The 24,634-nt window shown below is 48.4% G+C and overlaps 1 protein-coding gene across 1 annotated transcript in view; it reads left to right on the top strand.

The window, feature by feature from the left end:
* Window positions 1–6,622: 6,622 nt before the first annotated feature.
* LOC119951036 overlaps window positions 6,623–24,634 on the top strand; it is a 37,870-nt gene continuing 19,858 nt past the window's right edge. Inside the window, exons 1-5 of the mRNA XM_038774070.1 lie at window positions 6,623–6,745; window positions 7,207–7,418; window positions 7,492–7,658; window positions 9,354–9,514; window positions 22,983–23,174. Of these exons, the coding sequence (XP_038629998.1) occupies window positions 6,623–6,745; window positions 7,207–7,418; window positions 7,492–7,658; window positions 9,354–9,514; window positions 22,983–23,174 (855 nt within the window). The remainder of the gene's footprint in view (window positions 6,746–7,206; window positions 7,419–7,491; window positions 7,659–9,353; window positions 9,515–22,982; window positions 23,175–24,634) is intronic.

A 24,634-nucleotide genomic window follows, 5' to 3' on the forward strand; every position in this document is an offset into this window, starting at 1 on the left:
CCTTTATATAACCCAGCGCAGCCCCAGTCACTGACGCACAGACCAAAGCTTCATTAAACATCAGGGCTCCATCAAAGCCAAACAATTACACTCGGTCCAAGATTAACCCTTAGCTGACCAGGTTTGCTTCACAAACACATCGGTCAATACAAGAGTCTTATTGCGTTGAATTTCTGCAATTTTCTGCCTGAAGATAAGAAGCACTGAGGAGAAAGTTTTAAATTCTGAATTAAATTAAATGTTGAATTTCTGTCTCCAGACTTAAGGCAAGAACCTTTGCTTCAGGGACAAATTTAAAATGCTCAGGCAACATTTCACATCGGACATTTCCCAGTCAGAATTCTTTTTGTGCTAACAATTTGTTGGAGAGGTTCAGCACTGAGCAAATATAAATATCTATCATGGTATATATGGAAATTAAAATATGATTAAACGTTTTTTCTTGATGCCATTTGTGGAATATTATTTGATGATTTGAAAAGTCCCAAATCTGATATTGTGTTTTATACTTAAAGAAAAAACAATGTCAAGTGAATTGGATTCTATGTTTTCAGACCAGAAACACATTCCATGTTCCTTCACCTGCTTCTCTGAAAATGTTTTATCTTTACTGAGTACAGCTTCGCAGATGCTGACTACACTCCAGTATCTCTATCGAGTGCCCACTCTTCTTATGCAAGCATGGATCATGGATGTTAGCGAACTATTCAACTGTGGCTGCATCACAGCCAGATCTTGGTGCCTTATTTGGCATTGGTGTGTAGCAATCAGGACCCAGGACCTTAGTGTATTTTTCCTTCCCTTATTACCGGGGGGGGCGGGGGGGGGGGGGGGGGTGCTGAAGCAAATTTTGAGATCAACTCACTTAATACAGACTGGAAATCAAGTGGAACTGGGGTGTATGCAGCACCAGATTGTGCAATTATCCACTGAAGCACCAGCAAAACTGGACAAGTTGCTTTGGAAAATGATCCCTCAATTTAAATGCTGTTAGTTATTTCCTTGTTTCAATTTCCTTGTTCTTTTTTTCTGATCTCTGGGATTTCATTCTTTGGAAAATAGGAACACATATAACCCAAAAATAAAACACTGAATTTCATCTGGCTGGCTCGGGTATCGAGGGAAAATCAAATCGACCAATCTTGTCACGGTATGTTTTGCCTCTTGCAGTAAGTTACATAGCTACAGGTGAGGCAGGTGTGGCAGGAGCAGGGCTGGCATGGAGGGAAACGTGGGGTGCTGCATGGCCGAGGGGAAGGTAATGGTTGGTCATGATGCTCCAGGCATCATGGTGTGGGGCAGTCTTGATGAATTAATTAATCTTTTCCATGCCTATCAATTTTAAAAAATGTTTTTCTGAAAAATACATTTTGTCAAAGCTTTTCAGTGTCAGGGGAAATAACAACCTTACGTTAAATTAGAAGAGAGTGCTGATTGGTTGACAAGTGGACTCTGATTGGTAGAGGCATTTCCATGGAGAATGCACCAGTTGATGATGGCTGACAGTCAACTGTCAAGCATTATTTGAAAATTTAAACCAGGTAGTTTGACTCAGATTGGTCAAGGCATTGATCCAAGGAATGAACCAGCGAATGGCTAAAATAAGTGATGGGGCAGGATTAAAAAAAAACGGTAACTATAGTGCATCATATCACATCATGAAATACAATTTATTCCTAATAATTTAAAATTACCGTTGCACATAATTTAAAATAATTAGTCATTTAAAGCAAACAACTTAATTAAAACCTAAACTGTAATTTAAAGACTTGAACAAACAGATAATTTGAGTTGAGCAACTTGTATCTGAATACTTGGTACACTATTTGTTACCCTCAGCGATTATGTTTACAAATGCAGCAGTCATTCCACATCACTCACATGCTGCAAGCAGCGCTGAGATTTTGGTGATGTTAGTTCAATCAGGAATGTTGATCTGGATAGCAACGGGATAGCCTCTGCTGTTTATAGGTGAGGGATCTTCAAAACTCAATTGAAGATGAGGGACGTTGCTTATCAAAGAATCCAAAGAATAGCATCACCAAACAGGCAACATTTCCTCAGTCCTGCAGTGAGCAGGATAGACTGTACCAACTGATATAAGCTTTATTTTATTTCCACTGCCTCCCACACATCCTGTATCATATAGCTCGATCATTGAACAAAGACGCAGAGCCAAAATGACCAAATCGGTATTGAAATCGTTTCTCATTTTCTAAATTGGCATTGGGGACCTGAGCTAGGGAAATGTTTGGTTTCCCGGCATTAACCTCGCTCAATCCTTTTCAAAGCACAAGAGGAAGGGACCACCAGGTTAGTATTGCCTGTGTTAGACAGTTTAAACTTGAAAGTGCGTTTAACATGCTTGATGCACAGTGTTGAAGAAGAGACTAATGCTTCGCTGATTTTCTGATTCTTGTTGTTGGGATGGAGCAAGTGGAGAACAGGCATAATTCAGCAAAGCAAATCGGACTGATGTGTCCCTTTGAGCACGTCCAATCAGCCAGTTGCCTAGTTGTATTGATTATAGGCTGAGAACAGGATGATTATTTGCTGTGTTGGTGGCACCTCTTTCTCGATCTGACTAAGAAAATGGTGAAGCGGTTTGAGAGAGGAGAAAAGACACCCGGCGGAATTCTCCCATCGGGAGACAAACAGCCGACGCCGGCGTGAAATCCGGAGTGTTTCACTCCGGCGTCGGAGGCCGCTCCTCGCCCCCTATTCTCTCCCCCCCCGGGGGGGGCTAGGAGCGGCAGCGCGTGAATCTCGGTTGGCCGGCGCCAACCCACGCATGCGCGGTTGCCGTCTTCCCCTCCGCTGCCCCGCAAGACATGGCGGCTTGATCTTGCGAGACGGCGGAGGGAAAAGAGTGCGTCTTTTAGAGACGCCGGCCCGATGATCGGTGGGCACCGATCGCGGGCCAGACATCTCCTGAGCACGCCCGTGGTGCTCGCTCTTCCCTCCGTCCCCCACAGGCCCCACACACAGAGGTCGCGCGCAGATCACGCCGGCAGCAACCAGGTGTGGTTGGCGCCAGCGTGAACCGGTCGGGTTCGGCAGGCCGCTCGGCCCCTCCGGGCCGGAGAATCGGCGGTCGCTGTGAGACACGCCCTTTTGGGGGGGGGGGGGGGAGAATCGCGGGGGGTGCCAGGGCGGCGTGTCATGATTCGCCCGGCCCTCCCGCGATTCTCCCACCCGGCGTGGGGTGCGGAGAATCGCGCCCACCTTGTGAGCTGGAGATAGCTGCCCTCAGCCAGGGAATAAATATTGGGCGGGATTCTTCATTCTCTGACAGCGATTTCATAATTGCCGATTGGGTGCTGAATCCCTTTTGACGCCAAGATCGGTGGTGGGGCCTTTTTGACGCAGGTGTTGTATGCTCCGCCCACTCCAAAATGGGGTCATCGCATCAAGCACCGCAAGCCGTTCGGACGGCCTGAATGCGTCACCTGAAGGCCCTACCCCAATGCTCCACCCCCGATGGGCCGAGTTCCCAGCTGTGTGATTGACATGTGGTCTCGGCGGTAACGGACCCAGCGTGGTGGCTGCGGACTGTGTCCAGTGCTGCCACAGTCAGGCGGGAGCTATGCTGCTGGCCAGGGGGTGGGGGTGGGGGGGGGGGGGGGGGAGGCTTCCACGAGGGCTGGTTGGGGGTGGCCAGGAGGGCACTCTCTGGAAGACCGGGTCCGCGCATGGCCAGCGCCATGTTTTACATCGCGACTGCTGCAGGTAGGGTAGGAGCCATGCACATGTGCGGCTATGGATTCATCCATTCTCCGGCGATTTATAGCATGGGAGCCAGGGGTTTACTGCGGCGTAGCTGCTAACCCCTCACTTGATGCAGGATCGGTGAGCGGGCGTCGCCGATTTCTTTCAGGCCACAGATCCTCCACATTTCGGCTCAGAAACAGAAAATCCAGCCCATTGTCTCAGGAATAAATATGGGCTCAGGACAGGATGTTCCCTCTGGTAGGGAGTGCAAAGCCCTGCTCCGCAAACCCAACCAGAGGGAAAAGTGCCCGGGGAGTTGGGATTTTCATTCTAGGATGGCGGGGTTCTTTGCAAGTCAGGCTGGGTGGCCCCAGTTGAGACTGTCAGCTGCAGAGGAATGCTTTGGTGCACAGATTCTTCATCAAAGATTTATTCGAAAAACATTGAAACAAAAAACAAACCCATCAGCCTCACACCGTTCATGCCCTCTTAACACTTTTACACACTCCCCATGCCCTAGCCATACCGCCCCATGCCACCTCATGCATCTATCTACCCCATGGCACCATCATACTCTCCGTGCCAACGAATGCCCCTCCTGCCACCCCTTGATCCTATGCCAACCGTGCAGCTTAAATCCAGCAATGATAGCACCCAGGCTTTTGTCAATAGCTAGGGTGAAATAGAAAGCAGAACTCCTCGCATGTTTTCAATTATATAAAGCGCAGGAGGTTCAAATGCCTTGACAGCTTAACAGTTGTTTTTGATACTTTTGACAGTTTTGACAGTTCCTCTTGACAGTTGTTTTTGACAGCTCTCCTGGCAGTTCCAATGAATTTATGCAGTTTTTCCACACATCTGTCTATGTGGGTTTGCTCCCACAGTCCTAAGATGTGCAGGTTAGGTAGATTGGCCATGCTAAATTGCCCCATTGGTGTCTAAGGGTCAGGTGAGGTAACAGGGATAGGGTGGAGGCGTGGGCCTAGGTAGGATCCTCTTTCAAAGGGTCAATGCAGACCCGATGGGCTGAATGGCCTCCTTCTGCACTGTAGGGATTTTATGATTCTATGATTACGGTCCACCAAAGTGCAAAAACTCTCACAGGACAGCAAAATGTTACAGAATCTGGGAATCTGAATTAAACGCAGGGAATGCTGAAAATACTCAGCAGGACTGGCAGCATCAGTTGACAAATAAACAGGGTTAACAACTTTTATATTTACAAGGCGGCAAGGAGGGAGTGAGACATGCAGTCATATCTCATTACCATTTCCTTCTTTTGTTTCCTGCCCGACAACTGGTCAGATTGATGGGTTGGAATCAGTACCTGGATTCATGTAAATTTTCTGGGGTGGAGATAGAGTCCAACAACATGAGAGAATTAGGAAGGGAAGGAAAGATTGTAGTTTGAACTGGGGGCTTAGACGGGGTGATGTGAGTGCCTGGTATTGGCAAAGGAGGTTGGGGTGAATAATGGGGAACGAGTGTAGGTGGTATGGTAATTGACCAATCATGGGGAAACCAGGTGACCAGGGGGTTGAAGATGGATAAGGTCAGTCAAAAATGAAAGCGAGGAGAAGCCACAATCAGCAAGAGGGAGGCCATCACATTCCTTGGGTCAGGACTCCTGCTCCCCTTGGCCCACAAGGAGTGCTATAAAATGTTGAAGCTGCCAGATTTCCTGACCCCTGTGAATCCCCACGAGAAGATGTTCCTTTTAAATAGGGCTACCAACTGGGAGCCTGTTTTAGGTATGTTAACAAGTGAGCTCTGTTTGGAGAAATGCCCCTGTGCACTGCGCCTTTGTATACTGCCCTTTGCTGTGGTCATATGACCTCTGAGGTCATCTTGGGTAAAACATGGGATTGAGGCAGAAGCCAGTTTTTCCATCTCATAAAACATGGTATCAGTCGTGTGCAGCTAGAATCACGTGAACTTTGAGGGCCATTGTAAGACACAGCAGAGAATAATTAAAACTTCAGTCAGCAACTTTGTACAAGACATTGACTGCTGGGTGAGTTAGTATGGCTTTGAATAATCCAGAACTAGCTCCTAAGCATGTGAATGCAGATTTGAAAATGAATTGGAAATTCTTGCAGTCTTAAAGGCAGAACTAGGAAATTGCCACAGAGTTAAACAAGAAGCCTGAACAAATAAGAATAGCGCATCTGGGGAAAGAGTGCTACAAGCTGTATTGCACCCTCTACCTCACTGGCAGCACGGGAGCATTGTGGACAGCACAATGGCTTCACAGCTCCAGGGTCCCAAGTTCGATTCCGGCTTGGGTCACTGTCTGTGCGGAGTCTGCACATCCTCCCCGTGTGTGCGTGGGTTTCCTCCGGGTGCTCCGGTTTCCTCCCACAGTCCAAAGATGTGCAGGTTAGGTGGATTGGCCATGATAAATTGCCCTTAATGTCCAAAATTGCCCTTAGTGTTGGGTGGGTTACTGGGTTATGGGGATAGGGTGGAGGTGTTGACCTTGGGTAGGATGCTCTTTCCAAGAGCCGGTGCAGACTCAATGGGCCGAATGGCCTCCTTCTGCACTGTAAATTCTATGAACAGGAGCATGGAGGAGCACTCTTGTGAAACTTTGGAGGTCTTAAATCATCTTCTAAAATGATCTATGATGCTGCCTGTTCAACACCAGAGCTCAGGAGGAGGAGTTGGAATATTGATCGGCATGTCACTGTACTGAGATGTCTATCTGAACCTTGTGAGTTTGGCCAACTAAAGGATGATCATATCAGAGATAGGATTGTCTTGGTGTTTCATTATAAAGAGTAAAAGTAATCCCATAACGATGATTGCTGAAAAGACATGACATGATGAATCCGATGAATCACTCTCTACGCTCGCAAAGGTCGGCACTGTCAAATCTCAAGGCAAAAAATGGTTTGCGACTATCGGAATGATGACTGCAGAAGGAGAGCATGTGAATTGTCAGGTATACACCGGTCCTCTTTGCAACATCATGACCCTTGCAAACCTGTGTGAAGCGGCTCAAGATGATGACCAGAAAGTACAGCCATCGATGGTAAAGTTGGGGTTATAAAGATGCAACAATTCTCACCTCTAGAGGACAGACCAAACTGACAGCCAAGTACAATGGAGAGAAAGAAGATCTATAGTTCCAGATGGTAGCCACTAAACAAATGCCTCTCATCTCAGCTCAGACAAGTCAAAAATTAGATTAATACCCCTCCATGTACCAAAAGAGACTTGCAATGTTTCGCAGACATTGACTGCTGATCAAACCCTAAAAAAAACTACAAAGATGTTTACACAGGTCACAGATGTCTTCCTGGTGAAGATCATCCTGAAGTAGACGAGAGTGAGACCAACTGAGGATCTTCTAGGAAGAGCTCAGCGGCCTTTACGTCCAGTCAAGGGGTGTAGGGAAAAACCAGGTAAGGATGGCAGATTTTCCACACTGAGGGATATTAGTGAACCAGATGCGTTCTTACGACAATCCACTCTGCCACTGTCTCCTCTCAGATTGAAGAGCAGTGCCTGGCGATTGTCTTCGCATGTGAGCATTTTAATCAGTACCCATTTGGAAGAGACAAAGTGATGGGAGTGCCTGACCACAAGCCCACTTCAAAGCACCTTTCTCAAATTGCTTCCAACTTCTCTGAAGTGCATGCAAAGGAGTTACTTAATTTGCAGGGAGATCATTTGGAAGGGAAGGACAAGAAAGACGAGCAGATGTACTTGGCTGACATACACTCCCTTTGAAGGAAGTTGATGATATTAGTACAAAGTGTATGTGGAATCTTCCAGGTTCAACGAGGTTCTTCCAGGTTCAACCCAACAGACATTAGATCTGACAGTCAAGAATCTTGCTCAGGTCAAGCAAACTACACAGTGTGATGCAGCTCTCTACGTTCTCTGGGACGTAGTGATAAGAGGATGGCTTGACACCATTAAGGTTGCACTTGTTACTAAAAGTGAGTATTAGGCAGACAAATAGTAAATGATTGCCCAAAATGGCATCTTGTACAAAGGAACAAGAACAAGAATCACGATCCCTAAAGAGACGGGTGAAGAGATGCTGGGATACATGCATGGAAGTGACCAAGGAATCGAGTCTAGTCTGAGGAAGGCAAGAGAAGTGCTCTCGTGGTCAAACATGTGCAGTAAAATTGAGGAAAACATGAGCCAGTGCAATGCCTGTCATGAACGTCAAGCTAAGCAAGATCATGACGCACGACATCCCAGAACAGATTAGAAAGGTTAGCTTTTACTTCATGTGTGTTGACATTTCTTTTATAGACTAGGCATGTGGTAACTTGCAACTTCAAATGATACTGCATACAATGTGTTTATCTTTTTATGAAAGGGGGATGCTTGAAGAAATGTCTTTGTGAACCACTGACCTTTGTGACTTGCTAAGGTCATGTGACCTCTGAGGTCACCTTGGGTAAACAAAGGATTGAGGAAGAAGCCATTTTATACGCCATTTGCAACGCGCTGCACGACAAACAGACTGTTGCAAAACTGGTGGCCCATGCCTAATTTGCAATCTGGTGACACTCTCCCCGATATTGTTTAGTTTTAACTCCTTTCCATCTGCTCTGGGAAGGTATCAACTCCGGTGTTTCAGGGCAATGACCTTCCATCAAAACTGTAAAGTAACTCAGTCAAAATTGCCCAACCGAGGGCAGCACGGTGGCCTAGTGGTTAGCACAATCGCCTCACGGCGCTGAGGTCCCAGGTTCGATCCCGGCTCTGGGTCACTGTCCGTGTAGAGTTTGCACATTCTCCCCGTGTCTGCGTGGGTTTCGCCCCCACAACCCAAAAATGTGCAGAGTAGGTGGATTGGACACGCTAAATTGCCCCTTAATTGGAAAAAATAATTGGGTACTCTAAATTTAAAAAAAAAAAATTGCCCAACCTGCATTTCCTACCGTAATTCCAGATTTCCAACCTTCATCATTTTCCGCTTTATATTAGCGGATTACAAGTCAGGAAGAGGGGAGAAAATTGTCAGGAAATAAATGGTGCAAGCTCATCCCCATCCCCTCAAAAAACCTGATATATCAAAAATGTCTTTGAACAGGTGAGGGCAGCGCTGTAAGGTAAATGAAAGTGTGACATTTAAGAGCTCTGAATTACTTCTGTAACCTTTTAACTAGCCCTTTACAAATATGAAAGCGCATTCCGAAAAAACATGGCATTCTCTCAGTTTCGGGAATTGATTACTGACACAACTATAGCTCTGCAGCTCTCAGCAAACATGAGCTTAAACACAATCACGGTGCCTTGGAGGGGGGTGGGGGGTAGGTCCGGGGAACGGGGCAGCTAGATCAGATTTCATTTTGACATTTTCTTTGACGTAAACTTGTTTTGAAAAAGAAGCATTTGCAAAACTATCAACTGCCCCCTCCTCTGCAGAGAAAAAACATTCAGTGCAGTCATACGATGTGACTCAATCTCTTCCCTCCCTTCAGCACAGAAAGGGACTGAGCTATACATGTTGGTGGTCCGAGTTTGTTTTCCCCGTCCCTTCTCTGCTGAGTTATGACATTGCCGGCGGGGCAGTGCCAGAAGGCAGTGCCAGGGCACTGCCAGGCATGTCCCTCTCCCTCCTAAGGTCTGTACTTACCTGTGCGTCTCTAATGTGGTCTTTTCGCCTGGTTCAGCTTGCCCCACGCCTGTTGTAAACCTTGTTGACGGGACATTTACATCAGCAAGGGGAGAATTCCCAATGTGGGAGGACGACACAGCGGGGATGCTGCTAATGGAATGGAAATGTGAAATTCCCGACCTTCCTGGGAAGGAACACCATCATGTCAACGGTCAGGTAGGGGGGGGGCAGGAAGGGACCATCACATCACCAGACCGCGCAGGCAAGATTCTCGTTTTTGGCCTCTTGCTGGATTTGCACCCACATCGCCATTTCACGGACGCAAAGCCCCGGTCAATTCGTGAGATTTCATAGATACATAGAAGATAGGAGCAGGAGGAGGCCTTTTGGCCCTTCGGGCCTGTGGTGATATGCATCACTGTAAATACACAAGGGGTTAATGTAAATACACATAGACTAGCTAGATACTAGAGGGAGCACCAGAGACATGACACACAGACATTCAACCACTAGGCCAGTAAGATAGGACACGACCAATGGGCATTCACGACACACACAGAGGTGACACTACCACAGGGGGGGCATTACACCAACCCATATATAAGGACACAACACACATGCTCAGGCTCTTTCCAGTGGAGACACTTAGTGAGTACACAGGGTTGATTGAAACACATCACACCCACTACGTGGTTGTAGCAGACTGGTTAGATCATCTGAGTAGCTGTAGCAGGATTAACAGGAGAGTCGAATCCAAGTGGGAGAATCGTTAACAGTTTAATAAATGTGTTAAAGCTATCTCCAAGTCTGAACCTTCCTTTGTCAGAGTGCACATCAAGGAAGCAGCTTATGATACGTCAAGAGCATAACAAGACAGAGCCTGCTCCACCATTCATCACGATCATGGCTGATCATCCAACTCAACAGCTCATGATTGCTATCCAATATCACCAGGAAAGTGCGCATGGGTAAATGCTCGAGGGGAAGGGCGGCAATGAGCTTTTGCGTGACTGAGTTGTCTGGCAGCATTGTCCAGGCGCCCCCCTGGAAATGCCCCGAGCAACGGTCAACCCTCATATGGCCGACAGGGCTAGGCTGATGCAGTACAGTTCAGCTGCCTTCTCAGGTTGACGGGAAAGATCGTGTCTACACTATTCTAAAAGAAGAGTGCAGCTCTTCCCCAGTGTCCTGGTGTGTTTATCTCTCAACCCACACAACTCCAAAAAACAGTTTCGTCATTATTGCTGTTTCTGGAAGCTTACAATGGACAAATGTGCTGCCATTTTTCCATTCAAACAGTGCCTCCATTTTCAAAGTATTCAATCAGCCGTACGGTGCTTTGGGAGTTCTTCAGACCCTGACAGTCTCGATATAAATTCTTTCTTTTCTTTTTGATCACTATGAAGTCAGGGGCTCCATCAGGTTACGGTTGAGAAATCAGACTGAAAATAGGTCGCTGGTGAGGATCTTCATTCAGTCGTGAAATGGTGCAGTTGGACTTGCATATTTGATCTTCAAAAAACCAGAATAAAAACAATTATATTTTGTTTGATATTGTGCTTGGAGCTTCAGAACATGTTACAAATCCAATTTTCGCATTGCAATTTTAACTTGCATCTTCACGTAAAGGTTAGAGTGAGCTGGATTCTCCGGTTTCCCAGCCGTGGGTTTCTTGGCAGTGCGCCGCTGGTTTTTGAAATATTAAGTTGTGGAGCTGTCTTTAGATCCAGTGTCACCTTTCATTCCGCCCATCTCTGTCCCTGTCTCAGATCCTACATTGCTGAAATCTGCACTCACAAATTTGATACCTGTAGAAGTGATGATTCAAATGTTCTCCCAGGACTTGCCACCTTGCTTAAGCTTGAGCTCACCTAAGACCCCAGTGCCGGTGTCCTAAGATGCACTAAATCCCAATCACCCATCACCCCCCCATGTTTCCTGCCTTACACTGGCTCCCGGTTAAGCAACACCTCAATTTTAAAATCCTCCTCCTTGATTTCTCATCTCTCAGTTGGCTTCTCCCTGCCAATATCTGCAACCTCCACCAGCCCCAAATCTCTGCACTCCCCCAATTCAGGCTTCTCGTGCATCCCTAACTTTCTTCGCTCCACCATTGGATGCCTGGAGATTCATCTCTGGAATTGCCTCCTTAAACCTCTTGGTATCCCTCTCTACCTTTACGGGCCGATGGGTGATTTCTCCCATGGAGCTGAACTATAGGCACCACGTTCAGGAGATTGGAGTAAGGTACAACACGCAGCTGATTCCATGCATACTCTATTGTTATTTCCACCAAAAAGTCAGACTATTTTGCAAGGAGAAAAACGGAAGGAAAATCCACACAGAGGTTACTTTAATGAATCCCCAAGGAATTCTATAGTGTGTTGAGAGTAGTGACGAGGGACCAAGCCCCTCAGCCTATCCTGTCAATGGGAAAGGCACAGTGTTAGGTAGAATTCTGCACTGATAGCAAACTGAAAATATAAAATTAATAAGCTCAGCGAAGCCCTTCATCAGTTTGTGCGCTTTGTCAAGAGTTTGTTTATCGAAAATGCTGCCGAATTATATTTGCCTTTGTCAAGGGAAGGAAAAGAAAACAAGCAAAAAAAAATGTACAATTCTTTCTAAAAATAGGTGGACACGTCGGAAATTCAGGCCCAGCTGAGAACAGGCTAAATACTGTGAACGAACAATGTTTTCAATTGTGTTGATCAATCAGGATGTCACTATCGTTCTTCACACTCACAGCTGAGGGGAAATGAAATAAAATAATGGGCAACCACAGGGGTCCTCAATCAATGTGGTATCATACTGTGATCCACGTGATGCCCTATTTCGACAATCTAAAAACTGGAAACTGTCAGGCCTTTCATTGTGCTAACGTTTTCTATCCAGTTTATAAAAGTTATTTAAAATAAATGGCTTTTTCACAGAATAAAGAGAGTCACGCCCTTCAGAACCTGGTGATGAGGCCTAACGTGTGGCTGTTGCTATGGGCATGTTTCGATTGTTCAATAGAGCTGATCCCAACTTTCATTGTACCTACCTGTATGAGGTAATGGGGCCTTTTGGCAAGTATGAAAGACCCATTGGGGGATTTATAAAAACAGTTTCAGGCATGAGTAGAGACACCTCGACCACTGTCTCGAGCGGCCTTATCGTATTTTTTGTGGGGGAGGCGGTGATACTTCCTCTTCCTTTGTGTCAGAAGGTGCTTGGCCTGTGCTGGCATTCAAGGCCACAAAGTGCCTGCCTCCTTGTGGTAGTTGGTATTAAGGGTATTACAGTACCCTGGATAATGCTGTAAGACCATTAGTGTGGGAGGTACCTGAGACTGCTATATCATTGGTGGAGCCTGCCTGCTGGTCCCGCCCAGTAAGGCGGAGTATAAGAGCCCATGTCTCCCCAGCAGCTGCATTCTGTACCTGCGCTGTTGGGGGAAACATCTAGTACAATAAAGCCTTCAATTGTCGTCCAATCTCACTTCTGGAGTCATTGATCGAGCATCACTCCCCTGAACCAATCCATTGCCTCCCGGCAATCTTTCTTTAATGATTTATTACTAGAATGCCTCACCACACTTACGACCATGATTGGCTTCAGTGGCTTCATCTTGAGTATCCTGCACTGAATCTTTTTGTTTGGTGGGAGGAGAGGTATCTGGATCTCCTGACTTTTTGCGATACAATTCGGAGCTGTATCCATTTTTTTAAATAAATGTCTTTATTGGGTTTTTGAACAAAGTATATTTACCGTTATGTACACAGAATAAGAAATATATATATGCATATATATATACATATATAGAAGAGAAGGGCACACCCAAACATACCAAAAGAAAACAGTGATAATAAAAAATAAAATAAAAAATAAAATAGAATAACTGGTAGGGTATTGTGCACCAGCTCAACAGCAGCAACTCTGTACAACTGGCAAAATTATTTACAACACATAAGTAGACGACTGTTTGCCGGGGGGGGGGGGGGGGGGGAGTGGGGGGTGGAGACTGGGGAAGTAAATATACATTCGGGTGCCGGAGAAACAATTACAGTGGGCAAAACTCAAATGGATTTGGTGTTGTTGTCACTTGGTTCTCCCGGACAGATCTCGCTGCTGTCTCATGCTCACCTCCGCTTCAGCCGTTCCTCCCATCTTTCGCCTGTATTCTCCTTGTTCTTTGTTCCTGGAGATGCCAAGTTTGTTATTGTATACCGTGCCCTCCTTCCGATTTTCATTTCCCTGCCTCCCCCCCCCACCTACATGGTTCTCCTCTCTTGTTCCCTGCCCCCCCCCCCCCCCCCCCCTCTCTCACGGTTGAGCTCTCCCTCTCATGCTTTGGCTACTTTCCCCTAATTCTTGGCTACCTGGCTATTCTTCTGTTTGTTCGTTGGCCACAAATAGGTCCCGGAACAATTGGGTGAATGGCTCCCAGGTTCTGTGGAAGCCGTCGTCTGACCGTCAGATGGCGAATTAGATTTTCTCCATTTGGGGAGATTCCGAGAGGTCGGACAGCCATGGGTGGTGCTGCTGACCGCCAGCCGAAAAGTTATTTAAAATAAATGGCTTTTTCACAGAATAAAGAGAGTCACACCCTTCAGAACCTGGTGATGAGGCCTTTTTTTCCCCCAGCGCCCCACCCAGGCCACCCCTTCCCCATCCATGGCGTCTCCACCACCAGCCCGGGTGACGGAGACTGTTCAAGGACCATCGCTCCCGGACTCCAGGACATCAGCGGAACCACCACCATCGGCTGAACCAACATCACCAACTCCACTGCGGTGGTCTGCCAGGACGTCACGGGCAACGAAAAGGCTGATCGAGTCTATTTAATTTTCAACAACACCATGGACCTTGTATGGACAATATGTACTATTGTTAAATGTCTGGGCCAGTGGGAAGTCAAACCTTTTTTTTTCTCTCTTCTCTGGCTTCTACTCATACCACCAGTTCTCCTCCCCCCCCCCCCCCCCCCCAACCCCCTGGCTTCTTTCTCTGCAAGGGGTGAATGTGGTAGTATGATTTACATAGCTGTCTGCCATTGGTGCAGAACACCGGCTTACCATTGTCCCTGGTCGATCATGTGCCTCTCCTCCGATTGGTTGAGACCAGTCATGTGACGGCTCCCCGATTGGTCGAGAGGCTGAGTTAACCCCGCCTCCAGAGCGAGGTATAAATACCCAGAATGCCCGGCGGTCGTCCATTTACTGTAGTTGACCGCAGGGCTGACATCTAGCTTATTAAAGCCTAACTTTTGTACCGCAACTCGTCTCGCGTCCAATTGATGGTTCATCAGCGCGATTGCTAGTGGTTTGATCGCTAGAGCGAACAGCAGCAGGGACAGTGGGCATCCTTGTCTGGTGCCCCTGTGCAGCTGGAAGTATCGGGAGTTGGTGTTGTTGGTCCGTACTCTCACCATGGGAGCATTTTATAGGAGCTTTACCCAGGAGGTGAATCCTGTTCCATAGCCCGAGCCGCTCCAGTACCTCTATGAGGTATTTCCATTCGACTCAGTCAAAGGCCTTTTCTGCGTCTAGGAAGACGATCACCTCTGGTGTTCTCTCCCCAGATGGGCCATTATCACGTTCAGCAGGCGCCTGATGTTCGAGGTAAGCTGGTTACCTTTGACAAAGCCTGTCTGGTGCTCTGCGATCACCCCTGGTACACAGTCTTCTAGCCTTGTGGCTAGGGATTTTGGCCAGTATTTTGGCGTCTGCGTTCAGCAGTGAGATGGGTCTGCATGACCCACATTCCGTTGGGTCATTGTCTTTCTTAGGTATCAGCGAGATTGAGTCCTGGGCTAGCGGGGTGGCAGTGTGCCCCTAGCTTTCGAGTCTGTGAATATCTCCCGCAGATGCGGGGCCAGTGCTGTCGCAAATCTTTTGTAGAAGTCAGCCGGGAATCCGTCCGGTCCCGGCGCCTTCCCTGCCTGCATGGAGCTAATGCTGTCCATGATCTCTCCCAGTGCTAGTGATGCTTCCAGGCCCAGTTTTCTGCCCTCCCCCACGACTGGAATGTCCAGTTCATAAAGGAACCGTTTCATCCCGGACACCCCATTGGGGGCTCTGAGGTGTACAGCCCTTGGTAGAAGGCCTTGAAGGTTTTGTTAATCTTTTCTGGTTCTGTTTCTAACGTGCCTCTGGTATCCCTGCTTTGTGCAATTTCTCTAGTGGCTGCCTGCTTTCTCAGCTGGTGTGCCAACAGGTGGCTGGCTTTGTCTCCGTTTTCGTATCGGGTCCCACGTGTCTGGCGGAGTTGGTGCACTGCTTTTCTGGTGGAGAGCAGATCAAAGTTCCTTTGTAGCTCTTTCCTCTCCGCCAGGAGCTCTACGGTTGGGGCCTCAGAGTATTTATGGTCTACCTCAGTATGGAGTCGACCAGCTGTTGCCTCGCCACCCTTTCCTCCCTATCTCTTTGCGCTTTGAAAACAATGATTTTGCCTCTTAATACGGCCTTTAGCGCTTCCCAGAACGTGGAGGGTGAGACCTCCCTGTTCTGGTTGTTCTCCATGTACTCTGCTATGGCCCACGATATCTTTTCATTGAAGGCCTTGTCAGCTAGCAGGACAATGTCCAACCTCCAAGTGGAGCGTTGGGCCCTGCCCGTCTCCAGCCTCACGTAATGTGGAGCATGCTCTGATATCACAATTGCGGAGTATTCCACTTTGTCTGTCCCCGGAAGCACCGTTTTCCCCACTGCAAAGAAGTCAATTCTGCTGTATACGTTGTGTACTGGGGAGAAGAAGGAGAATTCCTTCTCCCCAGAGTGGGCAAACGTCCAAGGGTCCACCACTCCATAAAGTGACTGAGTTCCCTTGCCATGCTTGAGGCTTCCCCGTTTTGGGGTTTGATCTGTCTGTCGTTGGATCCTGTACACAGTTGAAGTCACCCCCCCCCCACCCCCATGATTAGTCGGGTCCCTGAGCTCCGGGGTTTCCCTTTGTCCAGGGGGCACCCGATCATGGAAGCCTACCTGCACTCTGGGGACTCCCTTCACCCAGAGACCGTACTGGGTGGGTGCTTGCAGCGATTCCTTGTTTCGAGTCCTTGGTTGTGGCACTTTGTAGCCCTATTGCTATTCCTTTTCCAGCGTTGTTTGTCCCACCTTCCCTGTCCGCCCCCCCCCCCCCCCCCGCCCCCGGGTCTCTCCCTCCCTGTGTCTCCCCCCCCCCCCCCCCCCGGTCTCTACCTTCCCCCCTCTCCCCTAGACACCTCCTTTGTCCCTCTTTCCCCTGTTCCTATCCACGTTTGCTCTCCCGCCTCTGTTGAGTGATCCCCCCCACCCCCCGCACCTTCCCCCATGTTGGGGGCGCGCTGCGGCCCTGCTTTGTTGCGTGCCCCCGGCGCTAGCTTTCCTGCTCATGCGGTGCGCCCCCCCCCCCACCTCGGGATTTACTGTCTCGCTTCCCCCCTGCCCGGCCTCTGTGGTTTTCTGCCCGCTCTTCCCCCATCCTACCCTGCACTCCTCCAGCTTGCTCTCCCTTCTCCGCTACTCTCGTTCCCTCATGCTGGGGCCTGGTCTCCCACCTGAAGCGGCCCCTCGGGCAGTGGTTGTTTTTTGTTCAGGTTGCTCTCGTCGTGGCGGGGGTGGGGTCGGGGGGGACCTGGCGTTGCCTCCCCCTCCCGTCGGAGTGTTGTTGCCACTTGCCAGGGGCCCCTTATTTCTACCCTACCTGTTGGTTTTCCAGCCCGTGTTCCTCGACAAACTTGTTTGCTTTGGCGGGGGCTGTGAAGAAGTATTCTCTTTCTTGCTATGTGGCCCAGAGTTTCGCTGGGTACAGCATACCAAAATGCACTGTCATAATATACTCCAATACATCATGGTGCAGACACACACTGATGGACACACACAGGGACCAATCAACATGTACAAACACCGCAGCCAATCACCAGTTAGAATACACACACTATAAAGGCAGAGGGCACCACGGTTCCCGCTCATTCTGGGTGCTGCTTCTCAGTGTAACAAGAACTCATCCAGCCCAGCACAGACTCACACCATGTGCTGAGAGAATCAACTGGTTCGGACAAGGCTTAGGTCTCTAGTTTAAGTTAGCATTATTTAGACCCACAGTCATCGTGTGTTAGTTAGTTAGAAGTAGTTAATAAAATTGAGTTGAACCTTCATCAGTGTTGGAAGTGTCTGTTAATCTCTCAAGCCTACACTAGCCAACACATCACACACTTCGTTCTAGTGAAGAGTATTGAATTCGGCCCGTCTCCTGGCTAGGTCTGCCCCAATGTCCTCGTAAATTCTAATGGCGTGTCCTTCCCATTTGCAGGTCCTGTTTTACCTGGCCCAGCGCAGGATTGTTTCCCTGCCTTGGTACCGGTGCAGTTTAGCTATAACTGCTCTCGGGTGGTCCCCAGCCTTGGGCTTCGGGCGCAGCGACCGGTGTGCTCTGTCCATTTCTGGTGGGTTGGGTAAAGTTTTCCTCCCCATTAAGTTCCCAGCATCTCGGCCACGTATGCCGTGGGGTTTCTACCCTCGCTCCCCTCCGGCAGGCCCACTATCCTGACATTTTGCCTTCTCGAGCGGTTTTCCTGATCGTCCACTCTGCACTTCAGGCTCCCCTGTGTTGTGCCCAGTCTCGCCACCTCCCTCTCCAGGGCCGTGATCCGGTCGCTCATGTCAGTCACGGCTTTTTCCAGGTCCTTAATGGTAGCCTCTTGGGCTTCCAGTTTCTCCTCTTGGGCTTCCAGTTTCTCCTCTGCTCTGCCAGGGCATGCTGCACCTCCGCCAGGGCCTTGGCTGTGGTAGTCACCACTGTTGTATTATATTGTATATATTGGTATTACGGTAAGGCCCCTGTACTACAGGTACGGGGGTAGATCCCTGCCTGCTGGCTCCGCCCAGTAGGCGGAGTATAAACGTGTGTGCTCTCCGAACAATAACCATTTTGCCAGCTGCTGTAGGAGGCCACACATCTCTGTGATTACTCTCTACACTCGTCTCGTCATAATTGATAGTGCATCATTGGCCATTGCTGCCTGCACTGCAGCCTCCATGTCTGCCCTAGCCTCTGCCTTGTTTTTCTGCTGATGTTCCCTCAGCACCTCGGCAAAGGCTGCCTTCCAGTTCCGGTTCCCCTCTGGCCCAGGGGGAAAATGCTCCTGTCTGCCCAGTTTTTTTTGTTGCGGCGAACCTTCCGTTCCGCCGCTTTGTGCACTGATTTGCTCATCTGAACGGGCTCGCACATTGCCCCGTCTGCTTTTGGTGTCCCTTCTCTCTCTGCTTTGGCTCCCTTCTGGCATTTCTTTCCCTCCCTTTTTTTCCCCCCTCCCTTTTTTTTCCTCTTTCTTTTCCCCTTCCCCCCCCCCTTTTTCTTTCCCTCACCCTTCTCTCCTTTACCACTTTTTTAAATAAAATTATTTTCAAGAGAATTTGATTTTTTTTAAAGAAAATGGGTGAAAAATAAAAGTTATTTTTTCTTTTCCCTCACTCACCCAGGATCGAGAGAGAGAGGCTTCTGGCCGGGAGTCACTCTTCGTTCCTGCCTCGTGGTGGTCGCGCCGGAGGGGGGGTGGGGTCGGTCCTTGTCGCTGGCTCGGTCCCTGCTGTTGGCTCGGCCCCTGCTTTGGCCCCTGCCTTGGTCTGGGCTGCCGCTGGTCTTACCCTGCACTCTCCTGCCGGGGGTGTGGGGGGGGGGGGGGGGGGGGGGGGGTGGGGGGGGCTGCCGGCAAATCGCTCCACTCCCGATTGCCCAGTTTTCCCGTTCTAATGAGTTTCGGAGTCCGGGTTTTTCTAAGTCCTCACTCTCTTGTTGCGGGGGAGGGGGGGGGGGGGGGGGGGGGGGGGGTGGCAAACGGGTGAATTTGCGCGCTTGGCTGCAAGCTCTCGGCGAGGAGTGGGACGCAACTTTGTTCCCCTCCAGGAGCTCCTCCACCCGCGACCACTCTCTTCCCCCGCCGCTCGGATCTGTATCATACGGTTAGATCTTCAATTTGCTTCACTGAGGGTACAGATGGTGCTGACACACTTTGAGCCATCAGCAGATATGAGGAAGAGCCCATGTTCTATCTGAGGTTTCTGCTGAGTCAACTCTTTGATAAGTGTGATGCAAATTACCTCAATGCCGTTCTGGCTGTGAGCAATCAACGATTCATAGGAAAGAAGGACGAGTATGCAGATTGTTGATGTAGTAATCGTCATGTTTGTTCATACTCGCTTAACTAAACCCAGACATTGGGAATGGGAACTTAGAAAGCTGGGGGGGTGCCTTCTGAGACCATACCTCAACTCAACCAAAACACCAATAGAAATGCAAAATACTGCATATGCTGGAATTCTGAAACAAAAACAAAGATCCTAAAAACAGTCAGCGCAAGGCAGCATGGTGGCGCAGTGGGTAGCACTGTTGCCTCACGGCGCCCAAGACCCAGGTTCGATCCCGGATCACAGTCCATGTACAGTTTGCACATTCTCCCCAATTCTGCATGGTCTCACCCCCACAACCCAAAGATGTGCAGGGTAGGTGGATTAGACCCTTAATTTGAAAAAGTGCCGGGATTCTCCAAAATCCTGGCCAAGTGTTGACGCCGGTGTAAACACCGGAGTGTTTCACGCCGGCGTCAATAGGCCTCTTGGCCCAGCGGTTCAGTGGGCCACAGGGGGCCAGCACAGTACCGGAGTGCTGCGCGCTGCTCCAGCGGCGATACGTGGCCGTGCACTGCCGGCGTGGGTCCGCGCAGGCGCGTGGTGCCCATTTCCACACTGTCGTATGCGCGTGGTGGCCGTTTCCACGCCGGCACCATGCAACATGGCGGAGACACACAGTGGGCCCACGGGGAAGTAGGTAGGCCCCCTGCAGATCGCGTGCGCCCGCCGATTGGTAGCCCCTGATCACAGGCCTGGCCATCGTGCAAGCCCCCCACGGAGTCTGATCCTCCCGCCCCCCCCCCTCCCCCCCCACCAGGACGGCCACCGTAGCCGCGGGTCCAAGCTCCCGCCGGCTGGTACCTGGTTGGAACCACGCCGGCGGAACTCGGTGGGAACGTGGCCAGTCGACCACGGAGAATTGCCACGGGGGGCCGTTTACAACGGCCCCCGTCCAGCGCCACGTCCACCACGCGCGCGACTGCCGCCAATTCTCTTGTCGCCGGAGAATCGTGTCCCGGCGTCGGAGTGGCATGGCAGGAATTTCCAGCATCACCGGCGTGGGCTCAGGGAATCCCGGCCAAAGTTTTTAAAATTTAAAAATTCTTAGCGGGCCAGGTGGGGGAGAGAAACAGAGTTAAGTTTTCAGGTCAATGTACCTTCACTATCAAATTTTGTCAAGAACTCTTGTGAACTGCTGGGGGGGGGGGGGTTGGTTTACCGTGTTATACAGGTGCTATACAAATGCAAGTTGACGGTTCATTCAACAGATAGATGGAGAAGGATGGGGAGGATAGTTTTAAAATAATCTAATTTTATGCATTCACTTTAACTCGGTAATTCTAAAATTATTTAATTTTGAGCTCTCAATGTTCCTGCCTGTGACTTGTTTTCTGCTGATGAAGTTACTGTGAAAAGCCCCTAGTTGCCACATTCTGGCACCTGTTCAGGGAGGCTGGTACGGGAATTGAACCGTGCTGCTGGCCTGCCTTGGTCTGCTTTAAAAGCCAGTGATTTAGCCCTGTGTGCTAAATCAGCCCCTGAAAAGATGAGATACAGGCTTATTGTTGAAATCTAAATAGTGGACCTTGTTGAATAACCCTTCATGTACCATTCTGTTTCTCTGTGTATTTTGGATGATTCTCCAGTTGTTCCCTCAGTCAACACCGTCCAATTTCACTCTGGTCCTTGACTGACTAATTACTACTCTTTGGATTGCAAGATCAAGTTGTCTAAGACTGTCACTAGCCAATGGTCAGTCACTGACCATTAGGGACAGCACGGTAGCAGAAGTGGATAGCACTGTGGCTTCACAGTGCCAGGGTCCCAGGTTCAATTCCTCACTGGGTCACTGTCTGTGTGGAGTCTGCACGTTCTCCCCATGTCTGCATGAGTTTCCTCTGGGTGCTCTGGTTTCCTCCCAAAGACGTGCAAGTCAACCCATAACCCAATAACCCCATCTAACCTTTTTGGTCACTAAGGGCCATGATAAATTGCCCTTAGTGACCAAAAAGGTTAGGAGGGGTTATTGGGTTACGGAGATAGGGTGGAAGTGAGGTTTAAGTGGGTCGGTGCAGACTCGATGGGCCGAATGGCCTCCTTCTGCACTGTATATTCTATGTTCAGGTTCCACTGTTAATGCAGTGGAGATGCCGGTGTTGAACTGGGTGGGCACAGTAAGAAATCTTACAACATCAGGTTAAAGTCCAACAGGTTTGTTTGGAATCACTAGCTTTCAGAGCGCAGCTCCTTCCTCAGGTGAGTGATGAAGGAGCTGTGGTCCGAAAACTAGTGATTCCAAACAAATCTGTTGGGCTTTAACATGGTGTTGTAAGGCTTCTTACTGTTAATGCAAACATCCAACTCTCCTTTATCAATAACATGGGGGGTGGGGGGTGGGAGGATTGGCGGCAGTAGCAGGAAATCCTGTGAGAGTCCTGTAATGATATGCAGACATCTAACCAATGGGTCATCGGAACAAGACACAACCAATGGGTAATCAGAACACCCAGCGGTAGCATCACCACAAGAGGGCACCACACAACCACTATAAAAGGACAAGGCACACAGGTCCTCAGCCCTTCCACCGGCAGAAACCTAGATGACTTCACCCAAGTCATCAACTATTTACAAGTTATATCGATGACTTGGGTGAAGGGACCAAGTGCATGGGAGCTAAACCTGCTGATGACACCAAGATAGGTACAAAGTTGTCAAGAGGAGGTAGAGGGTCTGAATAGGAATGTAAACAGGTTAAGTGAGTAGGTAAAGTATGATGTGGGTAGGTGTGAACAAAGTCCATTTTGGCTGGAAGAATAGAAAAGCAGTATACTATTTAAATGGAGAGAGATTACAGAAATTGGTGGTACAGAGGGATGTGGACACGCTGGTACATGAATCACATAGTTAGTTTGCAGGTATCATAGAATACCTACAGTGCAGAAGTAGGCCATAGGATCCATTGAACGTGCACCGAAACACCAAAAGAGCGCTCCACCCAGGCCCCCTATCCTGCCTTATCCCCATAACCCCAGCTAACCTGCACATCTTTGGAGACTAAGGGGAAAACTAGCATGGCCAATCCACTTAGCCTGCACATCTTTGGACACTAAGGGGCAATTTAGCAAAGCGAATCCACCTAATCCGCACATTTATGGATTGCAGGGAGATAACAGAGGACCTGGAGGAAAGCCATGCAGACATGGAGAGAACGTACAAACGTTTTCGTGTGAGGCCGAAAATCTGAGCCTCAGTCCTTTTAAGGCAACGTTAACTGGTTGTCTTCGCCCGTTTAGGCATTGCAGTCCACGAGGACTGTTTATCAACAAGCTCCAAATTTTTTAATGGCACAAAACGAATGAAGCTAGTATTGACTACAGGTAGGACAGCTACAGTCATCAATTTAATTCAATCAACAAAGAGTTTTGTCAAGTAAATTGACTCACAGGGAAACACAAATCTCTTTAGCTGGTTTCAGTTCAAACAGCACCCTCTGGTGATACACTTCAATGCCTACAGCAAGAGGCAAAGACTGTTGGCTTGGGTTGCTAATAGTAACCAAGTTTTAAACCTTCCCCTCCAAGCTGGAGTAGGCCTCGATTGAGACACTGTTACAGAACGGGCAATGCCTCCAAAAAAAAAGAACCATTGTAAAGAAAAAGAAGAAAAAGGTCACCAAAAAAGAGCCTCAGAAAACTTCAGTGACTAATATCAATCCTAAGACAAATCCTCCAGATTCTCTTAAAGCTGACTTTGCACCCCCACCACCTGTGCTGAGGGAGAAGGTAAGACTGTACTTAATCCTCATTATTTTAAATAAAGATTCATTGCCAAGAGTTGATCAGAAAATATTTGGTGCTGCTCAGTCTGCCATGGTAGTCGCTCTTTTAAAATGCTCTTTCCATCTTCTGTGTTGTGCATGTTGCTTGGAAACGAAAAGGCACCACCCGCAATTGCGTGCCTGAGAGTAAGCCTGTATATGTTTATCATCGTTCAATTCCTCAGTGTCTTACCATAATTATGAACATAATTGATTGTTATTTTGCTTTCTTTTTCTGCCCAAATATTTCCCCTCCCTTCCTCTTATAATAAATTTACTTTCTTACTGTGTCACGGATCTATAGACACCAACCAACCCACCATCACCTCAGCCCTCTGCCCAACCTGCATCACCACAGGCACCCCTCCAAGTGAATATCATTCAGAGGCAAACTTGCTCCTCGGGTGAAGGTAAAAGAAAGATAATGAAAGGATTAATATTGAAAGATGGCCGTGCTAGTTTGAAACAAATCCTGATTGGTGTTCAAGATAAAGATATATGTGTGTGTGTGTGTCCCTGAGTGAGTGTGCAGTGAGTGCATGTGATTATGTATGTGTGTGAAAGGCACTCTGAAGTTCTTCTTGAAGCGCGGCAGCATTGACATTAATAACTGGCTGGAGCTTCCCACCAATCCTTCACAAACCTATCCATCAAGTTGCACCATGCTTTGAGTCCAAATGTCTTAACAATGATGCAGATTGACAACAGAGAAGGAAAGAAAAGGAAAGAAACCCTGCATCCCAGATCCCACTTGCAAGTGGGGTGTGGGAGAGTTCTGTTTTGGCTACCAAAGTGAATTGTTGACTTTGCTTGATTGATTAAGTTGTTCTTTCTGTGATCTCTTTTGTCAATGTCTCAAGGTTTATTTGAACAAAATGTAAAAGAATGAAGTATCTGAAGCATCTATTATTGCTACTTTTATGGTCTATCTGATTGATACTTTTATAGAGTTATCGGAACAGCAGGATTTTTTCACGGTAACTTCATTGAAGCGTATTTGTGACAATAAGCGATTATTATTATTATTAATAATTTTAAATGAAAATTTGCGTATGGGTGCTTTTTTTCCCCAGCAGCTCCAACCTGCCATTGTTAATGTGGCTCGTTGGTAATGTGCATAGTGTATAATGGGTGAATGGGCCTGGAGGTTGCACGAGTTGGCAATGAGTTGGCATAGGGAATATGAGTGGTCATGGGCAGTGGCTGTGGGACATGAGTTGGCATGGAGGAGGTCTGGGAGTTATTGGAGGAGCATGGGTAATACCTTTCAAACTTACTTCTTAAGAGGTTGTGGATTCAGATTATGGTTCCGGCTTCTCTGAGGGCTATAGATAGGCTAACCTGAGTCTATGGAAATTGTTGGGGGGGGGGGGGGGGCAAGAATTCCCTACGCCGACAGTATAGCCCACCAGGTCAGGAGGGCAG

The sequence above is a fragment of the Scyliorhinus canicula genome, chromosome 16, assembly GCF_902713615.1.
Source record: "Scyliorhinus canicula chromosome 16, sScyCan1.1, whole genome shotgun sequence".
Taxonomy (NCBI): domain Eukaryota; kingdom Metazoa; phylum Chordata; class Chondrichthyes; order Carcharhiniformes; family Scyliorhinidae; genus Scyliorhinus; species Scyliorhinus canicula.